This window comes from Clavelina lepadiformis, chromosome 1, assembly GCF_947623445.1.
Source record: "Clavelina lepadiformis chromosome 1, kaClaLepa1.1, whole genome shotgun sequence".
In the NCBI taxonomy this organism is placed as follows: domain Eukaryota; kingdom Metazoa; phylum Chordata; class Ascidiacea; order Aplousobranchia; family Clavelinidae; genus Clavelina; species Clavelina lepadiformis.
In genome coordinates this window covers 7,466,267-7,485,250 of record NC_135240.1, presented here as the reverse complement: position 1 = coordinate 7,485,250, position 18,984 = coordinate 7,466,267, and the positions used below count along the sequence as shown (strand labels likewise).

The window sequence follows — 18,984 nt, the reverse complement described above, 5'->3', positions numbered from 1 at the left end:
GAATGAACTAGATAGCAGCATTCCCACAGTTGATGTCACAGTACATACTTGCCGGCCTTATAAATGCATGAAACAATATTCATGTTTTGAATCATGCCCAGTAACTATGGGGTTGAGTCACAGATTTTCCTACGCATTACGACATTGCCTATGCATTACCTTACAATGTAAGAGGGCTGTACTTCTCATGACGAACAATGTTATTTATTTTGGAGATTTTGTCTGCTTCAACAAACATTTCAAAATGACTTACCATGCAGATTTGATACGTTTAATTATGGCAGTCTCGTAACCTCAACAAATACTAAGCTATCATTGTCAGCATTTGTTACCAAATTTCATGCAACACCAAAGCTATTAAAAGCAGATGAGGATCTTCTAGTCAACACTGAACTCCCACAACTGAAACATGTTAATCATGTCTCCAGCACACACTAAACCAAGAAAATATTGAATTGAATATGACTGTGTAATTACAATTTAGTAAAACATGTACTGTATAATAGAAGCAGAACTGGGTAGCACCTCTCAAAGGTTTAGTAACTATTTGGTATAGTTTGCAAAAGCTGATGTCAATAAATCAAAGTTAATTTTTTAGATGCTATCCTATTTAGCTTTTACTATACTGTTTGCGTTAACACGTTTCTATCAACTTCCATCGTTTTAGTGGGACAGATTTTGTGGAGTGTTCAATATTTTATAAACAGACCTTGCATCATTGGAAAGATTATGCCTGATAATTATTTTCGAATAATAGAAAATTTTTTGTTGTCTCAGACTGTGCGGTGGTTTTTACAAGAGTCCAAACCTAAATTGTTTGTTCACAACAATCTAGTTAAAGAATACCTGATATTTTATTTAAAGCAAAAACGATCGTTTTAAGTTGCACAGTTTGAAGTCTAACCTAACAGTATAACATCTGAAACGCGGTAAGATGTGGAACTTGGGCGTTATCTAATTGCTTTAACTGATTCAGAATGGATGACAAACTCTCGTCTGCCTTGCTACGCGAACGTCTCTTTGTGGGGGAAGCGAAACCTTGCTGCGTTTTGTCACTTAACGGCAGTGACAGATTGTTACAGATGAGATAGCAAGCAAGCTTATGTAAGTCTGAAGACCGAAACTCTTTCAGGATTGATTGGTCCTTCTCATGTTGACTTTGAGAGCGGGTTAAAATGCGGCTGGATGCATCAGACCTTCGGTTGAAAATTACACTCTGTAGAATGGACTTTTTATCTGCGAAAGCAAGAGTTGTTTGAGTGAAAATAAACTTTATAGATTGCAAACTTCAGCATCTTAGCTTTTGTGAACTTACGAAGTGATTACCTGCAACAAAGTTATCAAACATTTTGGCCAGACTGACGGATATTGCCTGCATTAATGGATCGTTCTTGTTATTTTGTGAACTGCCATTTGAAGACTGGGATATGAAGTTTCTAGCTAGACGAATCTGCCACGCTGACAATGGGTCTGGTGACATTTTGTCTTCAATATGACAGCATATCTGAAAAAGATTAAAGCTCAAACTGTCTGCCAACAGCACATGGTTCAATTCTGCCTTTCAAAAGCAGCGAGGTATTAATTAATTATCAAACAATTTTTAGTTCATAGTGCCGCAATGTCTGATGCAATAATAGTAAACAAAGATCTAATAATCCTACTTACCTGGAGTAAACTAAGATAGAGGAAGAATGTTTTGCTGTGGTGACGCTGTTCTTGTAACAGTGACGTTAGACGGGACAAATTGCTTTTTTGAAGGCTTGACTGATCTAAAAACAATCACAGAAATATGTTATCACTTTTGCATGGTTTGTTACCAGTCATTGAAAGTTGAAATTGCAATACTGTCATCTTCTTTCAAACTCATACCAGCTATTTAGGGTTTAATTCTGCGTTCAACGTACAAAAGCCAAACCTGTTTCTGATAAACTAAATAGATAACTTAGCAGCTGGTCACCACTGTGCTTGATATTGCCAGCCGCAGGTGGTCTTTTGCGAGATCGAGACAAGAAAGTACAATGGCCCTTGAAGACAGGAAGTTAAAAGTTGTTACGTGATGTGTACATGTCTCAGTGCATAACACTGTATCTTGAACAGCGGGTAAGACGCCACAGAAATGACACAGTATAGGCAAGATATTTAATGAAGCTAGCTTTTTAACGCATGCAGCCAAGCTTAATACATATCTCTTGGCTATACTATTGCTTCAATGGGCACACACAACATATAATGAAATCCGAAACACCAAGCATTTTTCGAACTGAAAAAAATTAGTAACTCTGAAACCTTCGGGTCTTGAACGTAGGGAAGAAATCCCGGACGGAGCTGCACGTAAATTCCGTCATCAGTTATCTGCCCAAGTTTGTTTGGTCTCTTGTCCACATTAACGTGAACTGGAAGATGTCTCTTGTCTTCAACGGCGATCTGTTAAGCATAGTATGAAACTATCCGTCAGATAGATTTCGTCGTCAGACAATATTGATTTACTTTAGCGACCAATAGAACAAGTAAGGGACTGCGTCACAGTATTAAACCAGTCGCATAAGTAAGATCTTGTCAATTAGAAAACAATATTACAACAATTAATACTTAATCAATTCTTCATACCAATGTACTAAAGCTGCTAACTTACAGACTGCAGGTAAGTGGCTTCAGGTAACATACATGGCGCGATCATTTTTATAGTTGGACTGTTGTTGTAAGCTGTAGGGAGGTATTGGATTGCAACTTGCGTATAACATGGGCGCTTAGTGGCAACATCTATGGGAACTAATAGACGTTTTTCCACTGCCATCACGTACAAGTGGCGAAATGCCTGAAAGTAGTGGATAACGTTTGAATAGTTAAGAAAACGTAGAACATCTTTACAAAGCCTCGTTCAAAACTAGTGTGCAACTTTGACTTAAACTCGAAAATTGCTGCAACATGGTAAGATGGGTTTAAATTCACCTGTAAATGATATCGGTTGTCGCTACTTTTGGCAGGGAAGCTCGGATAGATTGCGACCAGAAGAGCTGCAATTGCTTTGTTTGATGTGCTGAGTGAATACCTGGTGGAACAAGAAAATGGGACCATCATGAAAATGAAATCATTACAGTAATTATACCTATCAGGCCATGTAGTCCGGGTGGGGAAGCAATCATTTGCAGAATAACCACGTTACGGTATAGACTTAAGTATACGCTAATGACAAGCAAAATCATATTAAATACGATTATAAACCATTTAATTTCCTAATACTGTACCTGCAACCACCGAGAAACAGAAAACCCAATGCCATGTGAGTCGCCATTTGCATGCCATAGTTAATTTTCCCCTCAACCGAATGATGGAGATATCTGCAGATCTAAAATATAACGCAAGTTGTGTGGTAAACAAGTGAAAGTATTTTTGTTGGCTGATTTTGGTCATTGTATTTTGGCGCAATATACATCACTGGACTGGCTGGGAAGGCGTGGTTGAAACGGATAGAAGCAAATGTTACCAGTTATTTATTACAAAGCATTGCAGCAAGCTTTTCTTCCCTTTAAATATTACCAAATGACATTCTACAATTAGTATACAGCATTGCTTAATTTCAGCCGGAGCTTGATATGAAAGTTTTTTGTTGGATGCGGAATTTTTTTCTTATTCTGGCATTTATGATATGCATTGCGTTTGTTCCGGAACAAAGTTATCATCTCAGAGTTGTTTGTAATACGCTTACTGAATATGAAATTAAATTCCTTTGTTGTGAGCTTGACCATTTCAACATATTGAACATTTTATTCTCTCCATTCCTTTTCAGTGCTTCATAATGTCGGTTATCACGCGGATGATTTGATTTATTATGGAGGTTTTTGCGATAAAGTGTAGTGTGGTCTAGATTTTTTGGACAAAATAAAAATTCGAATCTGTCAGTGAAAAATTGGTGTAAATAACCAAATCGGCGTCCGCTTTGCCTTCCGGAAGTTACTGATTTAGAAAATAAGCTCTGGTATACAGTATATGTTATGCATATGTCTTGATACGTTATGTCTTGTCTACTCTGACCATTTCTGCTGGTAATTAGACAATTGTTTCAACGATTAGTTCTAGCATCCGTGCATTCACATTTATAGATTTAGCTTAAAATAAGCCATACTTCCCGATTTGAATGTGACAAAAGCAAATGCTACCTGCAGTCCTTCCAGGTTCCCGCTTCCAGCCACTACCATACACATCGAAATCAAACACGAAGTTAAGCAAGTTTCAAACAGACGATGCCCAATAACCTAATGTAGGTGACAAAACAATTAGTATTTCTTAATGCAAACTTTAATCATTTGTGACTGTAGCAACATCTTCAAATATCAACTGTATTTTCATGCGTACGCCACAAAGTTATTCTGCTTCAAAACATGTTGCATAATTATGGAGAGACAACCTACTTCCAACGGATGAGATGGAAGACTCATCTGAGGTTGTTTAGTGATAGATATGAAGAACTGGACGTAATGATGAAGAGTAACATACGCAGCTTTCTCCTGGGATCCGGCGAATCTAAAAATTAAGTTTTGAAAAAATGCAATTAAAGTAAAGCTGTGACGATATTTCACCAAAGACATCGTAACACACATTTGTTACACAGTAAAATGTGCTTAATAAACCCACCTAGGTCCCAGCCGATTTTAGATGAAAGAAATGGATTTTCAAAATTAAATTAATTACCTGACATAATTTTGCTATAAAAATCTTCCCCAAGGTAAATTGAATGCAGCTGAACTAATTATCCGCAAAATTGTTAAGTAAATTTAACTGTATACACAAACTGCACTTGCACTGATACAGTACAAGTTTCTTTTTCACATGAGAATTACAACCGGCAATAACTCAGCTATAACCTGAGGCCGAGAGCTAAACAAGCTCCAGCGATGATGGCAACATGGCATTGCAGGATGGTGTGCTCGTCTACATCAACATCTTCATCGTTGTGATTGACCTGCATCGTTTGCACATCTTTGAGATGCTGCCGGATCACAAACGGAATGTGACTCTCAACCTGGACACACAAACATTCCACTTGAAAATAGTGAAACACGTCAAGCTGTAGAACAAGTTGTTTGTTTGCTCGCTTGGTTAATAAATGGTTTTATTTATTAACTAACATAACTTGACTCTCAATCTGGAGACCAGGTTGGAAGGCAAACATATTTCAATCTACCAATAGAACCATTCCACTGATCCAATCAACCAATCTACTTACCCATTCCACTGATGGGACAACCTGATCCCAAAGAATAAGGGCCCTGGTCATCGTACGCAACATCAGATGTTGGGGCTTGATCGTTTCCAGAAGAGACATTGTGTCCGGAGCAATAAACCAATCCGCCACAGCTCTAGTTAATAACAATGAAGCGTTATATTTTTCAACTGGTTATGCCAAAATTTAGAATATTTACATAAAGGAATTTCAAACAAAACATAATCCACATCTGCATTTCTCTAAAAAAAAAAAAAAAAACGTAAAAACCATGACAACTAAAAAATTTACTGGTTGTTTGTCTTGAGAAACATGAGCGCTAATGCCATGGTGGCACCGGGACATGTGACCTCAGTGTTGACCTGGTCCCCTTCCAATATTTGATTAAAATTGTTGCTGTTGGAACTATGACTGGGACTGTAATATTCATGAGTCCTATTAAAAAGATAAAACTGAAATACTAAAAAGCTACGTCACCATTGAGATATTGTGACCAGCAAAATAATGCAGCTTGTGTAACATCCCGTGTAATGAGTAGCACCGTTAATAATTGCAGACGCACCTGTTGTAGGTGTAATTTCTTTTGTGCTTTCCAGTCATGTAATGGAAGAGTTTTTCTGAAATGTTTAGGTCGGATAACTCCGGCATTCTATCACCTTTGCCAAGCAGTACCATGCCCAGGGCAAAGCCGGAACTCAACGAATAAGCTTCACGTTCTGGTGATACCTCGGTTTCAGTTGACGGAAATCGATCTGATTGATAAACAAGTTTTTTGACAGTTGCACAGCATATCTATCAACGTTTTCTTGTCAAACCATTTAGGAAGAATACATGCAAGTAGGGGTGTAGGGTTGTATGGACTGGGGTGTATGAGCATTGCATCCACGAAAACATCACCAATATTTTAATTTCTACGCTGTACAACAGTGGACAGCAACTTTTGCTAAAAAGCGATAAAAGGGCGCCCACTACATCGATCACACACCATTTAAAAATTATTTGGATTTTTATCTATTTCAGTTTTTTCTTGATTTTATATACAGGAAAGCTATTTTACAGTTTCCTTGAGCTTTTACTTAGTTTAAATCGTTAAGTATTTTATGAGTAAAACACACTCAATAATCTACATAGCTAATTTCAAATTTATTGCATTTGGTGCAAGAGCTTTCCTATAAGTCAATTGAGAAAGTGTCTCGCTGGCCCAAAACTTTGGATGCCCCTGTCATGAAGTATTCAGCAAGTTTCCGAAATTCTAAATTAATTGATTGTAATAATGAGTCACAAACAATGAGCTTTCTCTTATCTTTCATGATTGCTAAATCAGCAAGTTTTGTACCTATCTCTCGTAACATAACCTCAGCAACCAATCTCTGGCTGGAACCCAGACAAAGAAACCCAACGGCCATGACTGCTGCAGCCTGGACTCGATGAGGAATGTCTAACACCGTTGATGTTGGAGGAAGAAGAGCAGAGATGTGGACACTGAGGAGACGCATTGTTGCCAAGTCACAAGAGGCGCATCTATGATGATATAAGGATAATGTACAAAGATGACCTAAACAACACTGATGTCTAGCAGTGTATTTGAAATTACTTTTGTTCATTGATCAAATAAATGATAAGGTTGATTAAATAACATGAAAAGTTAGGAAATAAGTCAGAAATGGTAACAAACTTAGGCTAATAAATGCAAAAATGACAATATTTTTAAAATTACTTGTCACTCGCTAAACCAAGCAGTAATCCTATCGTTGTCATTTCATGACTCTTCTGCAGATATTCGTGGATATTTAAAGTCTGTAATTCCTGCAGGTGATGATTTAACCCGAAGCCAAACAAAGCACCTGCAACAAAAACAAGAATGGAAAATGTTTGCAGTTTGACAAAATCATTACTGTAACAAGAACAAAAACAAAGCAACCTTTCGACTGTGCAGCAAGTTAAGATGTATGAGACTAACCACGCATTTATATGCCCTTACAATAAACGATCATAATCGTTAAAATGAAAAAATGCCCACCAGAATGCTCAAATGTGGGCTCAGAACTTTCAGGAAAGGTGTAGCGTTCTTTGTTTATGTGAACCCATGACATACTGGTCTGAAAAGGATCAATCAGAAAAATTAACGGAGAAAGACAAGTAACCTGCTGCTAAGACGACAGTAATTTAATGCAGGTACAAAATATGAAACTCTTCTTCTTACCTTGTCATCTTGTATCGCTAATGTGGCAGCAACACCGTTATGGAAACGTGGCCATTGGAAGGTTTCTGATGGTAACTCAATGTTGCTATTGGCGAAGCTGACAGTAGCGTTACTGAAAATCCAATAAAACAATGCACATTGTAATAGCATTGCGCTAAATTAGTGGCTAAACAATTGAGATTTTCTCGTACTTTAAGTCTTTTCCAGTCAACTCTAATTCTGGTAATTCCACAGCATCAACAGCGGATGGGTTTTGAGTCCTGGAAAACAGATAAATCAAAACAATGCAATTCAGTCACATTGTTCATATCATATAACTGATATTTCGTTAAAATACACAACATTATCACTATCCCAAAAATTCCTTTTTCCTGTTTGAAATAAATGTCTGAATATCAATGCAAGCACCTGTACATCATCATTCCTCGTCCGATGCACAGCGCCATCGAGCGGTTCAGAAGCTGAGCAAGTCTCCCTTCTTTTTGCTCCATGAATTCGCGGTCGCTAAATTTGAAATAATCATGTCTGTGTCAACAGGTAACAGATACAAAAGTAACAGGTCACCAAACATACTCTATCCCGGCTTCCTGAGTCAGCAGAATCTTCATGGGTTTTGTCGACTGAAGTAGATTGTAGGCATCTGCCATCCGATGGTCATTTGGAAACAATAATCTGATAAAATAGCAGGAGGTTGGAAGAGAAAGAGTACTGGTGAGATTAAAGTTCGTTTTACAACAGATCGATTAGAGTAAAAATTTGGATTTGATTCAAGTTAGTATATGATTTATATCTGTATCTGTGATCTGTCTAAATCTGTATCTATAATCTGTATCTCATAAGTTAAATTTACAGTTCACAGACCGGATTGTTTTGAACTGACAAACTTTACCAGCAAGGCAGACACTATCAAAGATGTAAGCCCAACTGATCTAAGCCTACTCCAGCAAACCTTATCACAGTCTTCTTGCATATTACCTGGTAACATTGTCATCTAGGCCGGCAGATGGTGATGATTTTTCTTGCTCGTTTTCTTCAGTATTTTGATGGCCTTCCTCCAAAATTGAGATCAGTTCTGAGTGATCCTTCTCCGATTGTGAGTTATTCTTTTCCTGATCCGTCCACGCGAATCTCAGCGGATCCGTGCTCGGACATAAGCCGGCCGTTTTCCAGTCTCCAGCAGAGGGCAGCGTCTGCTCCACAAGATCAGTACGACCTAACAAGCACAGGTTCAAGGGGAACAAGGTGCTGAGATGATAAAAGTATGGTGGATGGCTTGTGGAGGATATTTTACATGGAGTCGTTTAAAGTTCTTTGTTAATGTTTGTTATCAGTTGTGTTGATAAATATACTGCTCTACAATAAAAGAGCACAGGGTTAAAGCAACTCCTCCGGTTAACAGTTATGACATGTGTCTTACATTAGTTACAATCCACTACCTGACCGGAGACAATTAAGAGAGTATTTCCATTAATAAACCTCACCTAGGAGTTTCAGTGCAGAGAGAGGTAAAGACAAATCAGGATTCTCGCAACTTTGATATAGAGATTCCAAAATTGGCAGGGAGACACCTGGTGGCCATGCTGTAATCTCAGCCTCATCAATACCGCCGTTAACCATGTAGAGCAAAACCCGTTCGGCTGGTTGTCTGTCAACCATCTTCAAATGTTTGTCTTCAACTACATCATCTTGTCCAGATGCAGATGCACTGGAAAGCAGAAACGATGAATATAATAGAGCCTGCTTTGACCCCTTAAACCCCTTTCAAAATTCACGTCGTATAAAAACAATTTTACAAGCCATGCATTTGTGGAAATCTGCTGAATTTTATTAAATACAACTCTCAATTAAAACTAAAAATATGACTTGAAACTTAGTCTTAAAACATTAACGTAAATATATATATATTAAAATACATGACGCATAACAAGTTAGTACTCCATGCCAGTTACCTAAACATTGTCTTCATCAACGGTGACAGTGGAACCGTTGATGACATGGTGCCTTTGTTAAACAGGCAATCAAATATCTTCAAAATACAGCTTTTTGTTAGCACTACCACTTGCTTATAATTAACATAGTAAAAATAGCAGTATTGTTAGACACATGTACTGTTTGACTCAGTGCAACGAAATTGAATGCTATAGTTGGACAAAATTTTGACCAGACTCAACCGCTATTTTAGATAACTTTGTGCGCATTTAGTTTGGAATAAAATGTTCATTTGCTGTTTTGACTCATGCTACGTTACACGTATTATGATTAGGTGATGTTTTGGACCTAAATATGGATAATTTGTACCACGCTTGGACTTGCTTTATTTCCTTGGCATGTGCTAAAATCAATGTTTTTTTCAAATTTCTGGACCTTCTTAAAGTTAAACATCAAAAACATATCAAATTTATTATCACGAGTGAAAACTTTCTTAGTATGTACGAATAATATTCTTTCGATTAGACACATGTTAAATTTTGTGTTTTAATATGGGGACGATAAAAGATGACGGCATTGAAAAAAGGCGGTACGGAAAATGTCAACAATCAATGTTTCTTTTCAAAAATTTAAAGTATCTACTCTATTGGTTTCTAATCTTTTTATGGTCACAGACCCTTTAAAATAATGTTTGACCATATCTTTAGTCTGTAAACATATCTGTGGCCTATCTGTGCTTCTTGCTTCACAAAAATAAGAATACTTTTACAAAAATACTTTTACACTGTTTGGTTTGCTGGACCTCATTGTTTTATTCAGGCATCACTAAACGTTTTTCATAAGAGGCCAGATAAGCAAGAGAACTGAAGATCGCGGGCCATATACTTGTTGTGTTAAATAGGCTACAATACAATGAACTTATTTGTGGCACAGTGAGGTGGGCCGAACAAACCAATCTCGCGGGCCAGATCCGGCCCATGGGCCGTAGTTTGATGACCCCTGTTTTATATCATATGATCTGCAATTTTTTGTTTTGCTTTTCTATTTTTATTGATTCCCGAAACTAACTGTTTGATAAGTTTTAATTAGATTTGATTTTTGTGGTTTTAAATTAGTTGTGATTAGTGTGATTGCATTAATGATTGAACAGCTTTCATGCTAATTTTCATACGTCTTTTAAAAGTATAGATAGCAATATATTCTATTCAGGAATTTCAAAACAATTCAAAAGTTGGGTGAAACGCAACAAGTGATTTTGACAACAACAGATTGCGATAGCAAAAAATGAGTGCCAGCAAACAAAAATTTTTGTTCTCAAAACTCAGATATTTTCAAAATATAAAATAAAACCCTGATTTACCGCGATTTTCTATACGAGCATTTTCCGCGTTATCCTAGTATCATTAGAATGATGCAGCCTGATACCACTTTCCTTTGCCCAGCACGTCAGCGAAAGAGTTTTTAGTTAAGCTTCACAGCTTAAAAAACTGATTACTTTTTTGATGACTTTTTCCTAATTACGACCATACCTTAAATATCCTCTCAGTTCTTACAGTGACACCAGGAATATACGGAATAGGATATTTGCATGACCCAGTTCTGACCAAATCATCAAGGTTTTCAAACACACAAGACTTAGAATCACTGGAAAAATAACCTGGCAATCTCGACTCCAAGTCTAAAAACAAAATAAAATGAGTTGAACTACATGAATCAGTGTTAATGTAGACAACCTGGAATCTTACATCAACACAACACATTATTAAAAAACAAATTAGTTGTTCATACTGCATGTTGATACATCTCTCAAAAACAACTTTCTGTTTATGGCATTATGTGATCCGATACTGGTGGAACCGTAACCACAAGTGTTTAAAGTGAGGGCAAGTTCAAAAAGAAGTGGATTAACTCAAAGAATAGCTGTCATTAAGTATATTGGAGAAAAAATTTTTAATAATATGTAATGGTTAAATATTTATTGCCAAAATTGCACTGCACATTTAGAGCTACGGAGGTGGCAGTCAACATATAAAAACACGACTGGGGTTTGTATTAGGTGTGGTAGGCTAGCTAACGCTTTTTGAACGGAATATGTCTTCGTAGGAAGCAATTGGTAACAGATAATGTTTATTTTCAGCATAAAAATATCACAGATGACATGAACTGGTGAATTAATCTTGTCTTTACGGCAGTTACTCGTACCAGACAAGCTAGAGTCAACAGCCAAGACTGAACTGTACTGTAGGCTAACATTTACGTTCACCAGTTCAAATACACCAACGGTAAGCTAGGTCGGCTTAAATAACGCAAGATATTCCTGTTGTGCACATATGGCAAGTCTGTCTTAAATGTACCTATATCTTGTCAGCCAAACGAAACATTCAATTCATACTTGATCCAAACACAAACATTGTTCATGTATACATAGTGGTGTCATAGAGTTCAGTAATTTTGTAAAAGTTAAGAATCACTGCTTTAACGGAGAGTAAAGGCTTTTTAACTCAGACTTTTCTTAACTCAAACTTTCGTGCAACTTTAAGCAGCTTAATTTATTCCAGCAACTGACTACTACAGGGGTTCCCAACCGGTGGTACGCGTACCACTAGTGGTACGCGGGAGCTTTTCAGGTGGTACGCGAGCAGCTCTCCGTTGCATGCGATATACAGTATAGTAGTATAACAATTTAATTTTGAGTTGCTAAAATATGCGAACAACACTTTTATTTCTTTCCGTACTAAATGCTCTGCACTCAGTAAGCTATTTTGTCGATCTTGCTGCCTGCTGTCATTGTTATTAATACAATGCTGCTGTGCGAATATTGGATCAAATTAGTTGTTTTGAAAATAGTGGTACGTGTTGACAATCCGCGGTGGCTAAGTGGTACGAGAACATAAAAAGGTTGGGAACCCCTGGACTACTAGATATAATAATATCAATTAAAATAACCTAATTTTAATGGATCCTATCAGCTTCAAGTGAACGAGTTTTTGCTGAACATTAGCAGTGAACTTGCAATCAAAAGCTTTGTAAACTTAGCAGGACATTAACGTTTTGGTAATAAACAATAACATCCACAAAATTTTGTCATCACCTCCGTCCTCATAGGTATCTTGAAATTTGCTCAAGAGAATTTTTGCGAATAAGGTCGGGTTATCCAAAGCATAGGAATAAAGAAATTTATACTGCTGAAGATCGGACGCCAATCGGTAGAGCAACGGCGACATGGTGGGAATGTTTTGCCAAGTAAGTGAACTCAGTTTTTGCTCCTAAACAAACACGGTTTATTAAAAATTAAGAAAAATTTACCATTATAGCTCAACGTAAGTTTATCAAGAAAGCCATCACTAACGAAACCGAAGAAACGTTTACTTATAACAGCGACCTCATAAACAAGATGAATAGCACAAAAGACCGATGTTAGGATTTGATTGGTTAAAAGACTTGAGTCACCAGCCAATGAGGTATCCATACTTTTCCTCTTGTGCAAGGAATAACTCTTCAGAAAATACATAGGAAAAATTACAATAACAACATAGAAGCTGACAGAAATGGAGGTATTATTGTAGTTTATACGGTAACAGGCATGCTTTTTGATGTTAGGTTGTCAAGGACATTTCACCACGGTTACATTTTAGTGTTCTATTCAAATTCAAATCTTCTGTTGTAATACTTGTACTTCCATACAGATAATGAATAAATTCGAATGAATAAATCACAAAAAATCAAATCTACAATTTTTAGTTCAACACCTGAGATTGGGACAAAAACAAAATGGATTGTTCATTGTCAGTGATAAAAACACTAGATAGATCATCTTCTTCATTGTACTTGCTTTCAAGCAAATATTCCCAGTCCTAAAAGAAAATATCGATGTCATCACCTGAACTGCCATTGTATTCCAGTAAATCTTATTTCTTGTCAAATTTCACGAAGAATGCCATTTTACCTTGGATTCTGCTTTTACGGTTGGTCTTGCCTTTTTCGGAGCAATTACAGGGGAACTGCTCATGTCTAACTACAGACAAAGACAAATTATATAGCCTAACAATAAAACAACGAACCAGAAAAAGCCAAAAAAATCTTAAAAAATCACCCAAAACAGACACAAAAAGTAATCTAAAAATGGAAACACCACTTCTCATTAAAAGTGAAATAACTTAACAGCTATAACAACTCACCAATGACGAATCAGCAGCCCCAGCTGGTCTGATTGGACAGCAAGGTGCACTACTGTAACCAAGATACTCTTGCAAACATTCAACAAACAATGACCACTCTGCGCGGCGACCGTTTAATGCGCCAGGAGCATGCCTTGTGCTGTACCATTTTATGGCAAATTTCAGGTATACGTCATTGGGCAACATATACTGCAATGCTTTCAGACACGTGCTCACTACAAATGCATTTATGCTCAATATGATTTCGGAAGTAGCGGTTGATAGGAACAACATACAACTTTTTATGACCATTGTGGTTTAATTTTGTGATAAAAATAGCACTTAAAAATATTTACCAATTTCCGAAGAACTAATTTGAGGTATCTCGACTTTGTAATGACTCCCTCCAGGCAATTTCACAACTATAGTGGAGCCAACAACGTGAGGAATTCCAGCAAGTTTCGATGAAAATGCACTGGCTGAAAACATGAACTCCTCTCCTGTTAAAATGCTGATGTTGTCGCCACTGTAGCCCAATTCTGGGACTGGGGATAGTTGTCCGACCTGGATAGAAAAATGGCAAGAAAGCAATTTTCTTAGAAGACAAAGCAAAATTCGAGATAGCAGAAAAAGTTACAATGCCATTAACAAACGACACAAGAGCGACAAAATACACAACGAACCAGGATAGCACATTATGGATTGTTTCTGGAAGTTGTTATTCTAGTAAAGAAGCACAATCAGTGAAATAGAATAAAACTTAGCTATACCTCATCCAAGTTGCCCATCGCACTTGTAGGCCTACTTGGGTGAGCCGGTGTGCTAATGGGTTGGGGGGTGCAAGAAACTGACACGGTGTTATGCAATCCATGTGATAAGCTTAATGAAGGCATCGGAATTCCGCTAACATTCATTTTAACAACCTGCCAATGACAGTTGTGTTATTCATGCAAACAGTCACTAATAGTTCACTTCTTTTTTTTCCGGATCAGCATCTGAAAATCTCAACTAACCTTAAGAGGACCTGAGTAAAGTATAATGCATCCGGTGAGGTCCAGAAGTGCCAACATATTTTGATCCTGCCAAGATATATATTATTGCTTGATTCTCAGTCATTGTAACTAAATATTAACTTTTATTTGTTGCATATTTTGCAAGAACAAACTTTATTAATTATCACAGTACTATTCTATTTGTTTTTTTTAAAAAGCAATGAACTTAAACAAGGGTAAGGAACGAATGACCATTGGACCGGCGGGGGTTGCAAAACAACTTTATCAGACCCATGTGTCACCACATGAATTATTTGGTTGACTTAGCGACATAGCATTGCAATAAAACTCCTTAATGCATAGAAATCTAGCCTACCCGATATCAGACGCTTTTCCAAAGAAAAGCATTTTCAGCCATCTCACCAGGAAGGAATTAATAACTATTGTACTGTAACATCTGTTTAAAATAAACTATTCTTTGTTCTAAATCAACGTGCTCATAAATTTTTCACAGCTTGTCCTAGATATACCACAATCCATACAAACCCTATAAAATGGTCCCCCACCCCTGGACAAAAACTAACCTTTAATGGAATGGCATCTCTGGCAGGAAGAGAAGTCACGAGTCCAAATATAAGATGAGAGCAGTCATTGCTGGCACTGTATCGAACTAAACGGAGCTGAGACAAGCTGTCAACATGATAAGCGACATAGGACTGATCACACATATCTCGTGTTCGAAAAACTTTCGTAGCTCGGCCTGTGTCGGACAAAAATATTATCTCAACATCAACAAAAACAACCACTCACAGATACTATGCTGCTGTACAGTACACGTAACACATACATCCAATACAAAGCATAATTACACCCACCTACACTTAAACCTTCCCTTGTACCGGTCACTGTTTCAGTCCACATATGGTCAAAGCATATTTCCGGTCGTAGAGGCTCAGCAGTCTCATGAACACTGTTGTTCAGGCAGAGACTCTCATGTGAAACAGGTGTACAAGGGGAACGCATGAGATGCGGCGAGTGACGCAACGGTGAAAAGGCGTGGCTGCATAGCAAAATGTTATCAGTTCAGACTTACCTAAAAAGTAAGTTTAATCAAAAAAAGTCTCTTTGCAAACCTTTGAAAAAGAAAGGAGCCACCACTTGGCGAAAAAGCTTTACTGGAATGAGGTGTATATGAGAGATGGGCTAGCGATGGATTTTTGTTGTTATGTGGAGTTTTATTGATGCCAGGCCCAGCAATATTGCTTCCCATAAATGCACTGTTGGATGAGTAGCCAGCAGCTGGTGAGCCACGATAACTGCCACGAAACGGAGACATCCCAGGACTGGACAGGGACATATGGCAGATGCTACTTACCTAAATTTATAAAACAAATGTGTATAAATATATTTACAGCGGAGAAGTCCTATTAAATTACTTTGAATTATAGATTTAGTTTGAGTTGTCGAAATTGTTATTAACTGATACACATTTGGCTGAAATCAGTTAGGTTCCTTTGAGTCTGAGCTATCCGCATTTTAAGCTTAATTGCGTGGAAAATCATTGGGCTTTTATGCAGTAACTAATTTTACTTGACATGAATAATTCGTGAAACGGAATAGATCATAAACCAGAAGTTACTTGATGATCTTGTTGTACTCTTGTTGACTGTAATATGTTTACATCATCTGGCGAAACTTTTCTGGCTCTCCAAACGGAATGCAGTCCATGCTGTTCATCACAAGTCATTATAAAGTCGTCTTCACTAAACACTACACTATCCTGAGGTCTGTTCATGTAGCGTACAGAACCTAACAAAAAGCATGTGTTGAAAATTCAACTCATTTTATGCTACGTTGACAAAACTTTGACAGTGATACATAAAGATGTCTATGGACTGACTTTGGGACTTTGTTATGATCGGTGAAAACTCTCGCAAAGGGTGCTGAAGGCAAAAAGTTGTAGTTAAGTCATTATCAAAAAGTTGAGGTGCACTTGATGTGTTCAGTGGCTTAAATTTTGACGACGGTCTGCGCCTCTCAAAAAGGAGTCCAAATTTAAAACTCCACGCACCTTGCACCTGCAAAGTTACCAGTTATTGGTTAAAAAAGTTTCGAACTTGTGATTTCAATTGTGAACAACAGTTAGGTAATTATTAAAAGTAGTATGTGCTATTTGACAATAACTAACAGTTGTGAACAAGCAGCCAATGTACACCCATTTAAAGAAATGCCTAAGTGTGCTTGACCTGAAATGGCAAGGTGGTGTCATAACTTTCCCCATTTTCAGTATAAACATGCACTGTGCCTTCTGCAACAACAGCAAATCCACTGATTTTTTCACAGTCTTCAGGTTTTGCTTGGGGAAGATGAAATTGATAAGCGTCATCACTATTGACAATGAACTCGCACCAAACCACCTTAAAAGATAGCGATTAAATATATCAATGCAATAACTCAGCCGAGCTGATAATAATCACACACTAACATTCCTTATTAGTAACTTGTTCTAAACAAAGTGGGCAGTTTCCTCACAAGACAAAAGACTTCTACCGCTATCGGGTGTTATTACATGTTTTGCGAGAGAGTCAACTGTAACAGCTTTCAAAACAACATGTCCTCTGCTCCACACGACAGTATTGCCAGAAACATACAGCTCTTCTTCAACATTGTTGTAACTTCTTAATTTCCAAACAGATTCACTCTAATGAAAACAAATTATTTAAGATCATGGAACATTAGCTACTATTACATTCCTATATAGACAAATAAAAACCCTTTAATTCACTTGGTGATTGATGTTGTATATTTTATAAGACTTTTTGTCACCTTTGGCTTATCTTCCAGTGTTACTTGACTAAAAGTTCCAAGCAAACTTTTTGTTGCATTTCTTAAGCCTTGAGGATGAGGAAAATGAAGACATAATAGACCTGAGATAATAAACACGTGATAGTATCAACACAGATTAACAAATAGACAAATTAATGGTAAAAAAATAACCTCTTTGCAAAGGTAACAAAGTTTTCCGTAAACTATATGCAAACACATGAGAAAGCAATAACATTTCTTAAGATACTGGTTTAGGCAAATAGGTTTCTTCAATCACTTTATTCAATTAAACTTTATTTCAATTTGGGGAAAAATTTGATCTTTTTACACACTTCAAACTACTCGATCATTTCATAGATTTTAAAATTGATAACTTTTGCTGGACATTGTCAAAAATTGACATTTTTTTCTACTGACTTGAATATTTAGAACTTCATTTCATGGCAATATATATATTAACGTTTAAGCAATCAAATTTGCATTTTTTCGACTACCATAAATTAACGTGAATGTAAATAAGTTGAGTGTGCACATTAGCAAGTCTCATGTTGTACACTTTTGACCATGGTCCATTCATGATGAGTTACCAAAGCCCAATACCTGGGTGAAGAGAATACGCTTGCTGTCCACAAGGTACAAATTCTCTCGGCTCAAGTGGAACAATCATTACTTGCATTTGGTGACCAATGTCGTACCTTGCTGACCATCAAACAATTTCAAATACAATGATATGCTTCATACATCAATAAATCTTAGATATACTTGGATTTTACCAAACAAATAATCTATAAAAAGGTGAAATACTAAAATCGAAGTGAGCATTACATTGGGGTCCACTTACCAAAGTTGCAACATCATAGTTCCTAGACCCGCATATTTTCGCTGATAGGTTTATTACTCTCAGTTTGGATGAGGAGAAAAAGAAATTTAGTGGGGTAGTGGTTAGTGATTGGGTCCGTATATTGGAGGTTTCGAGTCAACTCTAGCTAATGTTTAACAAACTTTGTTTGTTCAAATTTAGTCATGAGAGTTTGGGTAGGAGGGGATTATTTTTTAATGTTAAGTATAGGGATTTAGTTCGAGTTTTGAAAAAAGGAAAAATTAGCATTAGGTTATTTCAATATCTGGACCCTTTACACCGGTGCCACATTGTTTTGGACGGCAAGATGTTTTCGGTAGTCTATACTTAACATTTAACAGTGGAAATCGTCGACCCACTTCGATTCTTTCTCGAATTACGAGCGTTCTCGGCATTGGAATGCAAAGATTTTGCTCAGGTTAGAAGAAGATGAATTTTTTTGCAGAGTAAAAAATGTCTAGTTTTTGTTTTACAGCACTTTGAATCTCAAACATTGTTTGCTTTCAACATGAGGTCACGTTGTGTGGTCAATGTAGTATGCGACGTAAAATGCGCAAGAGTTTGCGTGGTATCTGCTCTACACAAGTAATTTTGACTTGTATTTCAAGCAAAGTTTAAAATAATAGCCTAGCAATAAATATAAACTGAATTATTATACATAAACACGCCGCAGATACAATACAGACTCTTACACATTTCACGTCGCATGCTACATAGACCACGTAACATGGCCTTATAGCAAACAAAATCAATGTGTAGGCTTCAAAGCACTGTAAAATATAACCCACGCAACATTT

At 37.0% G+C, this 18,984-nt stretch overlaps 1 protein-coding gene across 1 annotated transcript; it reads right to left on the bottom strand.

Annotated features, from left to right (window-relative positions):
- Positions 1-430: 430 nt before the first annotated feature.
- Positions 431-18,135, bottom strand: LOC143445194 (anaphase-promoting complex subunit 1-like). Its single transcript, XM_076944122.1, has 42 exons — positions 17,929-18,135; positions 17,329-17,429; positions 17,072-17,203; positions 16,749-16,919; positions 16,403-16,580; positions 16,142-16,311; positions 15,636-15,877; positions 15,378-15,562; positions 15,087-15,262; positions 14,524-14,589; positions 14,281-14,433; positions 13,867-14,074; positions 13,532-13,746; positions 13,300-13,368; positions 13,103-13,207; positions 12,736-12,849; positions 12,445-12,619; positions 10,883-11,031; positions 9,374-9,450; positions 8,906-9,129; positions 8,400-8,637; positions 7,998-8,096; positions 7,833-7,928; positions 7,616-7,684; positions 7,425-7,536; positions 7,242-7,320; positions 6,939-7,065; positions 6,558-6,742; positions 5,784-5,973; positions 5,513-5,656; positions 5,225-5,357; positions 4,863-5,020; positions 4,410-4,521; positions 4,158-4,253; positions 3,246-3,346; positions 2,950-3,049; positions 2,633-2,815; positions 2,287-2,424; positions 1,916-2,024; positions 1,666-1,769; positions 1,327-1,504; positions 431-1,236 (listed from the first exon to the last, which is right to left on the bottom strand). The coding sequence occupies exons 1-42, from the start codon at positions 18,002-18,004 to the stop codon at positions 905-907; spliced, it is 6,069 nt and encodes a 2,022-aa protein (XP_076800237.1). The 5' UTR covers positions 18,005-18,135; the 3' UTR covers positions 431-904.
- Positions 18,136-18,984: the final 849 nt, after the last annotated feature.

What these genes read in the sequence shown, in the direction of transcription:
- LOC143445194 (XM_076944122.1), bottom strand. Translation starts at nt 18,004, where the DNA reads ATGCAAGTAATGATTGTTCCACTTGAGCCGAGAGAATTTGTACCTTGT. An exon ending in CACTGGAAGATAAGCCAAAG is followed by an intron (nt 17,204 to 17,328) that starts GTGACAAAAAGT and finishes TGTTTTCATTAG; the next exon opens with AGTGAATCTGTTTGGAAATT. An exon ending in TCTATCTTAGTTTACTCCAG is followed by an intron (nt 1,505 to 1,665) that starts GTAAGTAGGATT and finishes AATCTTTTTCAG; the next exon opens with ATATGCTGTCATATTGAAGA.